The following is a 13,893-nucleotide window of genomic DNA, read 5'->3' on the forward strand; positions in this document are numbered from 1 at the left end:
TTGGTGGGGTTTTTTATGTGAGACTCTGTCCCAGTGTCTGGGGAAGGAGCAAACCCCTGTTTTTCAGGTATCCTCAGGCTTTGTGAGTGTCACCTCAGCCTCAGGGCTGAGAGGAAGTCCCAGGGTAGGCAGTCACAGCTGGGCTTGGAGGTGGGGTTCAACTATGCAGCATCAAATACCTTAATTGAGCTGCCTGGGTCAGGAGGGAGAGATGGGCAGGATTGGCCTTTCCTGGGATGGACACGGCACAAGGGACTGAATCTCCTGCTGGAAGGAGCTGTCTGTGTTCCTTTGAGTTGTGGGAGCATTCACAGGCCAGAGGTGGCACCTTGGCAGGTGCAGCCCCAGTGCCTACAGAAATGGGCTTTAAAAGAAAGCTGAGGGAAGAAACAACTCCTTGCTATTTTTATCCGTGCACCAGCCCCCAGGGATTTCAATTGACAGGATTAGTTATGAAGCCAATATTATGAGTTTAACTATGAGTGAAATAACACAACTTCTGTGGGAAGCAGAGTAAAAGAGGCAATTATACAGTAGTTTAATAACAGCGCGCTGCTGGCTGGGTAGCTGAAAACTTGCAGTTGACAGTAATTAGATTTTTACATTCTTTCTGTTAAATAGCTATGAAAATTACAACAGAAAATAATCCAATTCTCTTTTATTTCTTGCTGTTTTCATCATCCAGTCAGTATCCATTTGGCCTTCTGATTGTTCTTTATATGGTTTTAGTATCTGGTATTTAAGACATGCAGAAATAGGAAAATGTTAAAAAAATGCAGAAAGCACTAGGAATGAGGGAAAGGCAGTAACAGTCTTCTGAGCATGACGAATCCAGGGGATGCTTGAGTGGACAGTGAGGACTTTCCAAATTGACTGACTCTGAATAACAGTTGGACTTCTAACCACAGGAGTTATTCCAAATCATTTAAAATTACAGTAAAAAAATGACATGTTAGGAATTAAATCCCCATTTACCTGTCTGTTACTATAATGTGCCAGGTGTAGATAAGCAGGAGGGATAGAGGGATGTGTTATGGCACATCAATCTGCATTGGTTGCTTGCTGCCTTCATCTCCCTGCTGGGGTGGGAGTCCATGCTGTGATGTGATTCTGGGCTTCGCTCCCACCTTGGGCTCCGTGCTGGGATGGCAGAGTGTGTAGTGGGGGTGTTTGTTGGCTGGCAAAAAGCTGGACTTGGACAAAAATCTATGAGGTCCCTCAGATCTGCAGGGCATCTTCTCTTCCCAGTCTTTGCTGCTCTTCCACAGCCCTGCAGTGCTGGGGCTGTACAGGCATCTCATGTCCTTGTTGTTCACATCCCAAGTGATGCTTCCTTGTCTGCTGCCCTCCTTTCAAGCACTGCCCTTTTTTTTTTTTTTTTTCCCTCTGTGTCTAGACAGCAGTAAGTTTTCTCTTATGGCATAAAAATGTGGATTACTTTAGAAATACACAGTTGTTAAACTTGCAGGGTGAAACTTAATGAGCCAACAAATGTGTAGCATTTGGCTGCTTATGATCATAGCTTGAAAGTGCAGCACAGCACAAAGGGAGGAACTCTTAGGTTTGCTTTCACCACTGAAAGCTCGGGATAAGATATTTGCTTGGAGATTAAAAGTATTCTTCATTTTGCTCTCCTTTACTTTGTCATGTAAAAGATCCAGGTATGATAAATGCTATCCTGATTGTGATGTTGTGCAAGGAATTTAATGTGAGATGCTGTTTTGCAGCTCTGGTGCCTGGTGGGATCTCTGACACACAATAAATACGTTCTGTGGCAGCACACCTGACCTCATAGCACAGCATGTCTCTGATTTTATTGCTTTTGCTGTCATGGCAGGAGCATCACAGTTCAACTTCACACATGTGTTTCAGTTTTAAAGCACTGTGGAGGTACCAGAGCTGATAGCAGGGCAAAGGCCACCTCCAGGTTTGCCTCTACCCCATTTGGTTCTCCCAGTCAAAGAAATGCGCCCTGCTTTTGGCAGATGCAAGTGCTCCAGATGGTACGGGGAAAAGTGCAAATGAAAGATTTGATTTCGGCCCTTCCTCACTTTAATAAAATCCTGTTCATCTCTCCAGTAGAGGCCTTTTTTTAGGGGCTTTTAAAAATGTATCCCTTCTCTTTTTTTGTTTTCTAACCCTACCTCTGAGCCTGTGACTTTTAGCTCATCCCTGTGTCACTGGGAGTTGTTCTGCTGGTTGTTGCAGTCTCCATCCCAAGTGGGTACCTTCCAGCATGCTTTTCTGGTGCTAGTCTTTAAAAAGTGGATATAATCCATTAATCAGTGTCTGACTTTCTGCACTGGGGCCTGTTGCCAGGTTGAGCCAGGTGGACAAGGTCTGGAGTAGTGCATGGGGTCTTGACACCTGGACATGTGCTGGTGGAGTGCAAACTTTTAGTGTATGCTGAAGCAAATATTCCTGCGTGTTCTGGGTTCCTACTGGCCCTTGTGTGAGAGACAGGGGCAGCTCAAAACAGCTGGTGCTGCTCTCGGACTGTGTCTGCTGCCCCCATAGGCATCATTCTTCTGCAAAGCTCTGGTGGAAGAGCAAGAGGCTGGAAGGAGTCACCTTCTGGGGCTGCTCCAACCCGTGGGCCAGTACCTGGGCCTAATTTTGGCTTGGGGGGGATGAGGGAGAGGAGAGCTGTCATCTCCCCCCTCAGTTCCATCTGGAATGGCATTTGTGCTCCCAGGCGTGTGCTGTGCTGATGCTCACACAGTGCCCCAGTCACCACCCTATATTAGCTTATTCCAGCACATTTCCTTGCTACAAAATTAGATCCATTTTGCAAATTGCTGCTGCACTAGTAATTGAATGTATTTTTGTTCATTTTCTTTCTCTTCTCCCCCCCTCACCTTTTTTTTTTTTTTCCACTGGAGTAAATCAGGAATAAGTCAACAGAATCAAGCCCTTAGTGCTTTCAGAAACATGCTCATTTAAATTGGATGCAAGAGGGTGTCTGTGTTTACATTTGGCCTGCCAAGAATCTCTGTTTCAGAAACTGGCTTACATAATATGTCAAAATTGGTTTACTCATTAGCATTGCAAACTGCGTGAAACAAGCCGCAGATTGATAAACTCGCAGCAATATTTGCATCCGGATCTGAGTGGCACAGGGGGAGGGGAAGTTCATTAGGAAATGTTCCATTTCCACAAGAAAAACAAATGGTTTCCAGTTACAGATCTCAGACTTTGTTAATTTTCTGTCTTCCCAAATTTAAATAAAGATTGAGAGGGAAATGTGTAAATCTCTGTTGGCAAACAGGCAGCCTATCTTAATATTCCCTGTGCTGGTGGCTTGTTTACAGCAGCAGCTCCAGGTAGGCTATCCTCTCCCAGCTGGGGCTCCAGCCTCTCTGTCAAGCTCCAGCCTTCTTGGACACCACTGCTACCTTGACTGATGCTTTCTCTGCAGCACAGGTGGGATGGACACTTTAATATTATTAATTAACTTTTCCTGGCTTTACCGGGGCAGGGCAAGAGTGCAATCCAGCCTTGGGCAGAGCTGAGGACCCTGATGTGGAAAAGCTCCAGCTCAGGTGCTCCATGACTAGACTGATGAAACTCCATCTCCACAGTGCACTGAGTGATTTTAGAGTGTCTGTAAATCTGCACACACACAGAGGAGCAGGAACAAACAGGGATTCTGGGGTAATGTGAACAAGCATGTTAAGAATAAAGCAGTGGAGCAATGAGAGGGTCTAAGGGTTGTTAGTGCCTTTGGGCTTCTGCTATGTGGGTGTTGGATACTCCGTGGTGGGTTGGGGCATGGTAGGAAGAGATAGCAAAGAGTGGTGGGGAGCCAGATATTAGAAAAGGTTTCTTCACTGAAAGGGCAGCCAAACATTGGAATAGGCTGCCCAGAGAGGTGGTGGAACCTCTGTCCCTGGAAGTGTTCAAACAATGTGTGTGTGCTGCTTAGGGATGTGGTTTAGTGGTGGACTTGGCAGTGCTGCATTAAGTTGGACTCGGTGATCTCAGGGGTCTTTTCCAACTTTTGTAATTCTGAGCTGTCCTCATGCAGATGCCTTCCCTGAGTCCTGCTGTATCTGGGGACAAATCCCTCTGCAGGCTGCTGCCTGTCCTGTTGCTGATGTCACTGCATCCCTTTCAGCAACACTGGCCATGAACCTTGCACAAAGTCGATGCAAATCTGTTAGATGTATATTGGTTCCCAGTAGTACCTAAAGTAATTTGGGACTTAAATCCGGGATGTTTTTTAGTTTGCTTTGAAACTCCCAACTCAAAAATCAGAAGTAAAAAGCTCTGATACAGCACAGAGACATGGCACAGAAGTGCTGGTGTTGGCAGCAGCTCTTCTTGTGCTTGGTGATGTTGTGTGCCTCATCTAGTGTTTCAGATGAATTTTTGAAAAGGAATCTAATAAAGCTGGAGAAAGGACTGGGCTGTAGTGCTGCAGGGTCTGCTGCAGCCTGACAAGTGTTTTGCCTTGTCAGCAAACACCTGCACATTCACTTTCAGCAGTGTTAGAACTGATCCACAGCATTCATGGTGTGTTACCAGTTAGGGGAAAAAAGCAGCCCTTGGTTTCTGTATCCTGTGGAGTCTGTGTTACAGTGTTGTTTGGAGGAGATGTGTGACAGTCTGCTGCAACTCATTGTGCTAAAGCTGCATCCCTACATCCCACACAGGTGCCCAGGTGCACACATATTTTAGAGGGTTGAGGTATGGCAGCTCTCAGCTCAGCAAAACTCTCTTAATGTATGTTTTTCAAAGTTTTCAGAAGACTTTAGTGAATTTAAGTAAGCAGTTAGCTGTGGGAAGGGAAAATAAATTTTCTCACTGGAAAAGGAAATGAGAGGTGTTTGCATTTCACTTACTCTCACACCTTGCAGCAAGAGGCTGCTCACCATGAGATACAGTGCATTTGAGTGCCAGCTGGAGAATGAATGCAGTGAAGAAGGCCAGGAGCAGTGAGCTGCATCAGCTGGGGAGCTGAGGCAAGCTGAGTATCCTCCTGCCATCCCCCACCAATGTCCACCCACAGGCTGGAGAAGAGCTCCCGGGGCTGAGGGAAAGCCAGCAACACTCCTTGGGTGGTAAATTTTGTGTGGTCCTTGGTCACCTTTGACCACGTGGAGTGTGAACGTGACTGCAGCGTGCAGCTCCTGCCTGCATTTGTAAGGCATCAAAGGGCTGCTCACAGTGCAAGGGGAGGCAAATGCTGCCCAGCTCCGCAGACCAGAGTCACTGTGGTGTTTAATCTTCGTGGCTGGGACTCAGGCAGTGTGCAGGTAGCTGGTGAATGGTTTTGTGTGTGTTAAAATGCACCACGCAACAGAGCAGTGCTTCAGCCTGAAGAACTCTGTGAGCATCACAGCATCTCCTCATTACAGCATCCACCAGCATCAGGCTGTGTCTGCTGGAAAGGCAGGGCCACATCGACAGCAGTGACATCTGTCAGCCTGGCTGTGCAGCTCCTGCTCGTGGGAAAGGGGCCTGGAGTACTATGCTCATAAAGGGTTGTCAGAGCCTCCTCTGTGCCTGGATTGTGCTGGAAGTGCCAGCCCCCCACTGATAAACTCTGTTATCAGATGAATTCAGCCTCCTTCCTTTTTTGTCTTCAGGATCTTCCCTGTGAATTCCAGCATTTACTGTAAATCCCAAGCCGCTGGGGAAAAGCAATTGTGCTCCAATTTTGCAGTGCAGAGAACTGCTGTCACCCCACAGGTGTATCTGTATACCAGCATGTAACTTCTGTCTCCTAATAAAAGGGAAATCTGCCTTATGTCACACGTATTTGTAAGTGTTTGATGCTGTGGGTAAAAAAGAGAGTAAAACAGTGATCAGCTCAGCACTGATCAATAAACAGCACAGTATGGCTTGGTCTTGGTTACACCCGGTGGTGTTGGGGCACGGGTAAGTGCAGAGCCAACACCTTTCCAAGAGGGATCCATGGATCCCTTCCTGCTCTTAACGTGCTGACGTCCTGAACACAGAGCAGGGAGATGTGGGACTGGCCTGAAGCCCCTCTTGTGAGGAAGTTTGCTGTGACAAGGTGTGGGGTTTGTGTCTGAGTGTAGCTGCTGGGGGGAGCAAATGTGGCACCTTCCCAAAGAAGTGATGTTTGGCTGTGACTGATGCATCCGGCTCACAAACAGGTGCCTGAGCTCATGCCCTGATACATCCTCTTCCTCCCAACACACATGTGGCACAGCAAAGGTTTTGTTTGAATGGATTAATAGCACAAAAAATTTCCCTCTTGGTGCAAGGCAACCCATAGGTTTCCCACTGGTTTTCTCTGATACACAAAAAGGGACAAAAGCACAAATTCCAGGAGGACTTTGGAGATCTGGTCCTGTGCAAGCAGAGGGTGAGCTCAGCACGCATGAAGATATGGGAGACTTGAGAAGTCTTTTCCCCTTTCTGCATGGGCTCCTTGCTGCAGCTGCAGGGCAGCTGTCTGAGGTGCAGTGAAAGGCATCTCAAAATGTAACAGAGTCCAAACAGCCCCCAAACCCCACAATGAAGAAGCACTGCTCCAATGACAGTTTGGAGGATCTTCAAGCTTTTTTCAACTTTAGCCCGAAATTGTGGGCTGATTCTTTTCTATGGAGCACACACGAGGGCCAAAGCGATGCTGCGCTAGCAGAGGGTGGGAAGGGGCTGTATCTCCCAGCCCACCATGGTGGTACCTGCACCATCACAAAGCAATCAGCCCCTCGCCAAGGGGAAACGGTTTCTCCACTCAGGCTGTGTGTAGTCAGTGTCTAATAATATGAGCATTTTGCCATCCCTCTGCAAACAAGTCTGAGGCTGCTGCCTGATTGGTATATCATCTCACTTTCTCTCAGCATTGATTTTCTTGCTCTCCTTATTTGCTTCATAAAAAGCAAGGCAAGGAGCTGATGCTCGCTTGCTCCCTCTCCCTCCCTCCCTCCCTCTCTCTCTCTCTCTCTCTCCTGTGAGAAGCTTTTGGGAGCCTTTATTTTTAGTATGAGACAAACCTTGCTTTATTTCAGGAGACGCAAGTTGGATTATAAATCCTTTTGTAAATGTGTATGGTGATATTTGCTCCGGTAAGTTATATGCATCTCTGTTTATTTGTGTAACTGTACTGGCTGGGGGAGAAGTGGGGTATTTCAGGAATTGTGAAGCCCACAAAATTGTGTTTAGGCTTGGCTTCTTTGTAGTCTCATGCTGAGCCAAACTGTTCTGTGATTTTTAGATACGTTGAAATATTTTCAGTTTGTATTTGGCTTTGCAGAGAGGGATGCCTGCTTTGAAAACTTGTTTTGCACTTCATTTTACTGCAGAAACATGAACAATGATGATGAAAGGGAAAAGGAATTCTCATTTATTGTGTTCCTTCTGGCATTTTAAATCAAAGGTGCCTCCAAAATAATGCTTCAATATTTGATAGAAAAAAAATCAGTAAGAGCTATTTAATATTGATCAAGCTGAAGTATGAAATCTGACTGCCTATTACCTTAGATCAATCTAAAGTATGACAGCTTGGCAACAACATGCTCCTCATCAAAATATGTTAATGAAATAAAGAAAATCTTTAATTAAGAAAATAGCTTGCTTTTCAGAGTGTAACATCATTAGTACAGGTCAATAGACTGTTGCTCTGACTTTCTGCTCCCTGCCTTGGCTTTTGCAGCTCAGCAGCCTCATTCCTCAGCCCTCTTGGTTAACCTGGAGACCTCCTTGTTACCTATGAATAACAGCGAGGTGCAGTTATTTCTCTCTTCCCATCACAGCTCCTGATGAGCTTTCCAGGCAGCACAAGTCAGGGACTGTATAGTAGGCTGAGGAAAACAAGATGTATAGCTTTAATAGTTTCAGACTACCTAATACTTGAGTTTGCAGCATTATACTGATTAATTTATTGACACTTTCATTCTCTCATACTTGAACCGTATCCATGGGAATCAATAGCTTTGGTGCTCCAGAAGTATTTAAGAACTCCAGCTGTAGCACAAGTTGGAGCTGCTATGAGAACATGTTTGAGTATGTATCTGCTCAGAAAATCAACAGATTAAACCTAGAATAGTCTGCTACTCTCATGATACCAGGGTATGCTAATAGATATATGAAGTGTACTTTAATAAGATGTTAGAAGGCTGTAACTGAGTTTATTAAACCCACAGGAGAAGGTAAGGATGTTGTGCAAGCCCAAGCTAAACTCTTCTAAAATCAGAGAGAAATTTCAGATTGGCAATAACTGCTTAGTCATTTTAAGCTGCTTTTGGACAGCTTTAATTATCTATTTCCCCCCCCCCTTTTTTTTTTTTTTATGTAATAGTTCATGTGCCTTCTCACCTGCTTGAAGAGCAGCTGATGGGAATATTTGGTGGTGTGCCCCCCAGCAGTGGCTCATGGGCTCTGCTGGGTCTGTGCCCTGGCTGAGCTGATGCTGGTACACAGCATCCCATAGGCAGCCAGGGCATTCCACAGGCGAGCCCGTGTGCTTTGTTCCTGAAAATGTAGTTAATAGGCACTCAGTTCAGAGGCTTTCTGGAGTTTTTGTGATTGCTATTTCACAAGGACCATATATATTTAGAGCAGCTGCATAGCTTGAATGCATGTGCTTGGCACAGAAAACATGGTACATAAAATGTGCCGTGTGCCACCATGTTAGAGAACACGGTACATAAAAATAATTGTCTTTTTCACAGACCTTTAGCTCCTCAAGTGTGGAGGCTATGGGTGTCTGAGCAATGCACATCTCACACACTTTCTAAGCATAATGCTGCTTGCCTGAGGACAGTGTTGGGCATTTCTAACTTTGCTCAGCCTTGGTATCTGGCTCAGTGCAGTCCTTGAGGTGAGCAGGGTGATGGTCAGAGAACATGTTTGAGTGACCCAGGAGGCGAGGGGGCTGAAAAGCACAGTTCCTGCTCCTACCCTGAGAAACTAAATGCCTGGGTTTTCTGTGCCATATAACTCATCATAGCAGGGGTGCCAGACTGTCCTGAAGCCAGGTTGTGGTTTATTAAGGAAGGCAGTTGATTTCATCCTAATAGCTTTGAAGCAGGAAAAGTGGCTTGAAATGTCTGGTTTGACTACAGGCAGGGGCAAGTCTCATCCCTGTCCCTGAGGGCAGGTTGCCAGCAACCAAGGGATTTAAGGCACAAAGTGAAAATGTGGTTAAGTATTTTGCTGCAAGACTTTCTCTTGGCAGAGGAGCTTTTGGCTGAGCAGAAATGATCCCATCAGCCCTACATCTCTACAGGGTATGGCTGACACAAACTCAGGGGGACAGGAGAGCTTGCCCTGCTCATCATGTCATACATACAGAAATCTTCAGTGTCCATGGGGTTTTGTCTCTGTACTTTTGCCCATCCTCGTGCTGCAATGTGTGGTGATCCTTCATCTCCAGCTACTTGGTGGTAGCAGGTCTGGGGGCAGCTGCTCCCCAGCCAGTACCACCAACCACCCCTCAGCTCTCAGACCTTGGAGCAGCCTCCATCACCTCCCCAGGAGTGTGATACCCGCTCTGCAAGATGACTTCAGGCTGATGTGCAAACTAGGCTTAGTGCAACTGCAGGGACAAGTTCACAGCATGGTGCTTTGCAAGCCTTGGGGCTGAAAATTTGAGATTTGTGCCAGTGGGATGCAGACATCACTGTCCCCTGCTTAGGGGGTGCATCAGGGTTTGAAACATTATTTTAGGAGTATTTGGATCCCAGGAGCTTCATTTCCTTTGAGACCTGTCTTCCTGGCTGCTCCTCTAGCAGCTCAAACAATTCCTAGAGAAATTCCATAAACCCTTTAAAAAATTGATTTCTTAAATATCTGGCTCCTTCTGAATGTCTGATACTCTTTTCTTAGTCAAGTCCTTGTATGTAATGAGTACTTTCCTCACCTCTGTTGATCCTGTTCAGATCAATAGAAACTCTGCAGGGGGAAAGGTATTTGTATTGATATTGGGTGGCAGCTGCCTGTCAGTGCTGGTGATTGCAGGTGGTACTTTATTCTTCATGTTACTCTTGATTAAGAGTTCCTGTAGAATTATGTGACCATTTTTTCCAGGGAATTTTTCTGTGAACATAGGATGGTAGATGACAACCTAACCCAGAGTTTGGTTTTTCCTGATTTTGCCTGTGGGCTATCTTTCCCTCAGCAAGCTGAGCACAAGTAGTTTCAAATATTGTGAATTTGACTTGTTTGTGCAAAGTGGGCTGGAGACTCAGCCCAGCTGCTCTGAGCAGAGCTGGGGTCTCTGGGTCCCTCCTGAGCTTGAGGTACCACTGTGGGATGCAGGCATTTGGGAGCTGTGCCATGGATTGGGAACAGGGAAGGGCCATGTTTCTGTTCAGTGCATCCCTGCTCCTTCATCCAGAGCCAGAGCAGGCAGCCTGCTGTGAGATGAAGAGATGAAGCTGCTGCCTGCCAGCGCTGCAGCCCTGTGTCCGCACGCAGGAGGCAGGATTGCTGGGGAGCCCTGGGGACACGGAGCTCCTCACTGTGCCAGCCCTGAAGAAGCTGGAAGGTCCCACGGGTGTGTCTGGGCTGCAGGCAAGGTTGGGGCTGGGGACACACCCCCCTGCAGAACCGTGGAGCTTGCTCAACCTTTATTTCCTTCAGTGTCCAGTGCAGATGTAGGGTCTGGCTCTGCCCGTCCTTAGTTTGCAGATGTGACCAAAAGGTCGCAAAGAGCCCTTACACCTGCAGTGAAACTGTTTGGTGACTGATCTCTGGGGCCACAGATGTGACAGTACTGTGAAACTCTTCAGCAGTCCTTCCCTGTCATGTGCCATCTCTTATTTTGGAGGGAAAAAAAAAAAAAAGGCAAGGAAAGAAAAGAAAATGAGAAAGATGTGCTAAGCTCATCTGTAGAGACAGAGACAGGTGATCAGCATGGGGTATCTGCAGTGCTGTGCCTTCCCTCTCCTCTCTTTTCCAAAGGGCTGTGTGTGTGTCAGGGCTGTCTGTCCATCTGTCTGTGCACAGGCTGGCTGGGTGGGAGAGCCCTGTGCCACCTGAAGGGCTGTGCAGTGCCTCATCTGTCTCCAAAACTCCCCGGCGTCGTGGCAAAGCAAATATGCTGCAGCAGGCTGTAAAGCTGTAAGCATATGGGCACTAACAACAGATTAAGTGAGTGATTTAATCTAAGGGGCTTGGTAGATTACCATAAAATGTATCTTAATTAGAAAAGCAATCAAATTGCACAGAGTCAATGAGGATGAAACGTCTCTGTTGGCAACAGTGAGCGTTCTGTCCCCCATTCCAGGGGATGTGGATGGCGATGGATGCAGCTCATGCCCACTTTGGGGGGTTTCCTGGGGTTTGCCCTCTTCAGCCCAGAGTGCAGGCTGCTTTCATGCTGAATTATTTGTTCTTTGACCGATGAGACCATCCTGTGAGCTGCTCAGAATGAGTCTTATGGTGGACTCAGGTTCCTTTAAAAGCATTAACAAACCAGAAACTGCTGAAGGGGAAGGAAGAGAGCATTTGCACATTTTCCTTAAAACTCTGTACCAGTATCCAAAGACACATCTAAGTGTTTGCAGTGTATAGTACAGCTAGTCCCAGATAAAGGATTGGGGCTTCTAAGTGCTACCATAACACAAATAATTAATAAGTCTATCTCCCTCATTGTGTCCTTATCTTTTCAGTGGGCATGGCCATAATTAGCTTTCACCTGATTCTGAGTTTATAGCATGTTCAATTGCTTTTTCCATTCTGCTTGTGTTTTCTCTGCTTCCTTATATTAGTGGTCCTGGCTTTATTCCACAGGCCAGAGTCTATAGATTAAAAAGAGCTGGATATTCATCTCCAGCAGTGCAGATGTAAAGATTACAACAGCCAAAACCATATTGATGCATTATTGGTTTTGTACAAGTGTCTGTTTCTTTTCCGGGGTCTGGGAGGATTTGAAGTACATTGGGAAGTGGCACAGAAAACTTGCAGCAGCTGCTGGCAGCTGAGAGAAAGGGAAGGATGACTGGTTGTCTCGGAATTGAATATTTTGAACCATGAAGGAAATGGAGAACATTCAGGCAAGATTTTTGAAGTTTTTTCTCTTTGTGTTTGGAAGCAGGTATGGGTACAGATTTCGGGGAACGTGAATTAAGAGGTGTGAATAAAAAGGAGACAGGCAAGAGGTGTGAAGCAGCATAGGAACAGGACAATGCAGGGGAACAGGACAACTTAACCTGTCCAGATGAAGTGTTTCAGAGCTAGTGAGATAAGGACAATGTTGTTAGCATTTCCTAAATATGTTGTGTTTAGGTGTTGCCTTTTATGATTTAAGTGTGGGAAGGAGAGCAATACCATCTCTGGGGACAGAGTATGAGAAGAGTGGCAGAAAAGAAGAGGAGAGGGAGGTTTTCATTTTAAAAATGTTTCTTGCTCAAAATGTTCCCTGTGAATTCCCAGAGCTCAGCAAAGCAAACGTTCCTTTATAGCCCATCATCTTAATTATTAAAAAATAAATTATTTTTACCATGTGGGCTGATATTTAGCCAGGAGCAAATTGTTATTCCAGCCTTTTGCACAGAGGTGGGTGTAGAGGTCAAAGCCAGCTCCAATGGATTTTTCCATCCAAAACTGGTTTGAGATAAGGCAATGGGCCTCATGTTTGGAGACAGAGCCAGGGCAGGCGTGTAGGACAGCAGGTGACAGGCAGCAGATGACACCAGATAGTTACACCGGAGCCTAGGGAGCTGAGAGGAAGCTACTAATGGCCTCTGATGAGCATGGACGTGATAATAATGAGGTTAATGCCCTTTCATTCACCCAGAAACATCTTCAGGAATGTATAATCCCTGCTAGTCAATGGGCAATCATTAGGTCATAAAGAATACAGTGTGATTGAAGGACAAGAGCCTTTCCTGTAATAATCATTTTCCATCAGTGCTGACCCGGGGAGGGTTTGGTTGCAGCCCACTCACTGTGCCACGCTGCAGGGACCCAGCTGTCAGAGCATTTTCTGGTCAGAGGAGTGCTCCAGCCTCTCAGTTCCGCTGTGTGCATCTGTCACCAGAGCAGGAAAATTCTCCTCAGGAGCCCAGGTCCACGGAGTGGTGCTGGGAAAGGAGCTGGAGCTAATGGGAAGTACAAAGGCACAAATTAGGCGAGGAAGCAGTTCCAGGAGCCATCAGGGAATGTTGCCAAGGGACAGCGGTGCCTGGTGGTGATGCTGTGAGAGCTGGGAATGGGGCTGGGCTCCCTGGCTCGGAGAGGTGCCTTGTCCCAGCCCCAGGGCAGATGTTGTGCACACTGTGTACAACGCTGCCTTTGCCAGCTGGGTTTGCGGTCCCTGCCATCCATGCTGCAGTGTGCTGTAGCCTTGGCTGTGATGAGTCCCTGTGCCTGTATTGGCCAGCCAGGCTTTAAAGACATTAAGTTCAGGGGCACTTTCCTTTCACAGAGTGCTTCCCATGTGTGCATGTCACTCAGCCATAATGTAAATCCCTGTGGTTATTAGAGGGAGTAAATCCTACCCAGTAATAACTTGGATCGTGCTCTGTATGCATTTATATTACATTATGGGCCATTTTAAGCCCAGATGCTTTTGAACCCACCAAGCAAAAGAGGAAATGAGCAACCGTCCAACCTTTTTTATTTTATAATGTTTACTTGTTACACAATAAATCCTATATAACCAGGCTGTAAAGTCTGCACAAAACCTGTTGTTTTCTGGAGGGAGCAGAAACAGAGTTATAATTACGCATTAACCCGAGTGTTTGCTGGGTTGTTGCACATTACCTGTTAGTAAAATGAGAATTGACTTGACCTATTAGAAAGCTCTCTTGTACCTCACTGTGGCTTTCCATGGTTTTGCCTGTGGTGGTCACATGTGGTTGGTGCCAAAGCTGCTCATGAGACAAGAGGAAGGGGACACAGAGTGGGAGTGGCTTCTCTCTGGCCACTTAAGATGCTCTGGGCACTGTCACAATGTGGATCCTAGTAGAG

At 46.4% G+C, this 13,893-nt stretch overlaps 1 protein-coding gene across 4 annotated transcripts in view; it reads left to right on the forward strand.

Moving 5' to 3' along the window:
- Window positions 1–13,893, forward strand: part of SYNPR (synaptoporin) — a 102,426-nt gene that overhangs the window by 53,973 nt on the left and 34,560 nt on the right. The window contains exon 1 of one of the 4 annotated variants that reach the window (XM_068202145.1): window positions 6,855–7,043. The exons of the other annotated variants lie outside the window; for them this stretch is intronic. Within the exon in view, the coding sequence (XP_068058246.1) occupies window positions 7,020–7,043 (24 nt within the window). The 5' untranslated portion in view covers window positions 6,855–7,019. Of the gene's footprint in view, window positions 1–6,854; window positions 7,044–13,893 lie in introns of those variants that run through there. 4 annotated transcript variants of the gene reach the window in all.

Source organism: Anomalospiza imberbis, chromosome 11 (genome assembly GCF_031753505.1).
Source record: "Anomalospiza imberbis isolate Cuckoo-Finch-1a 21T00152 chromosome 11, ASM3175350v1, whole genome shotgun sequence".
Taxonomy (NCBI): domain Eukaryota; kingdom Metazoa; phylum Chordata; class Aves; order Passeriformes; family Viduidae; genus Anomalospiza; species Anomalospiza imberbis.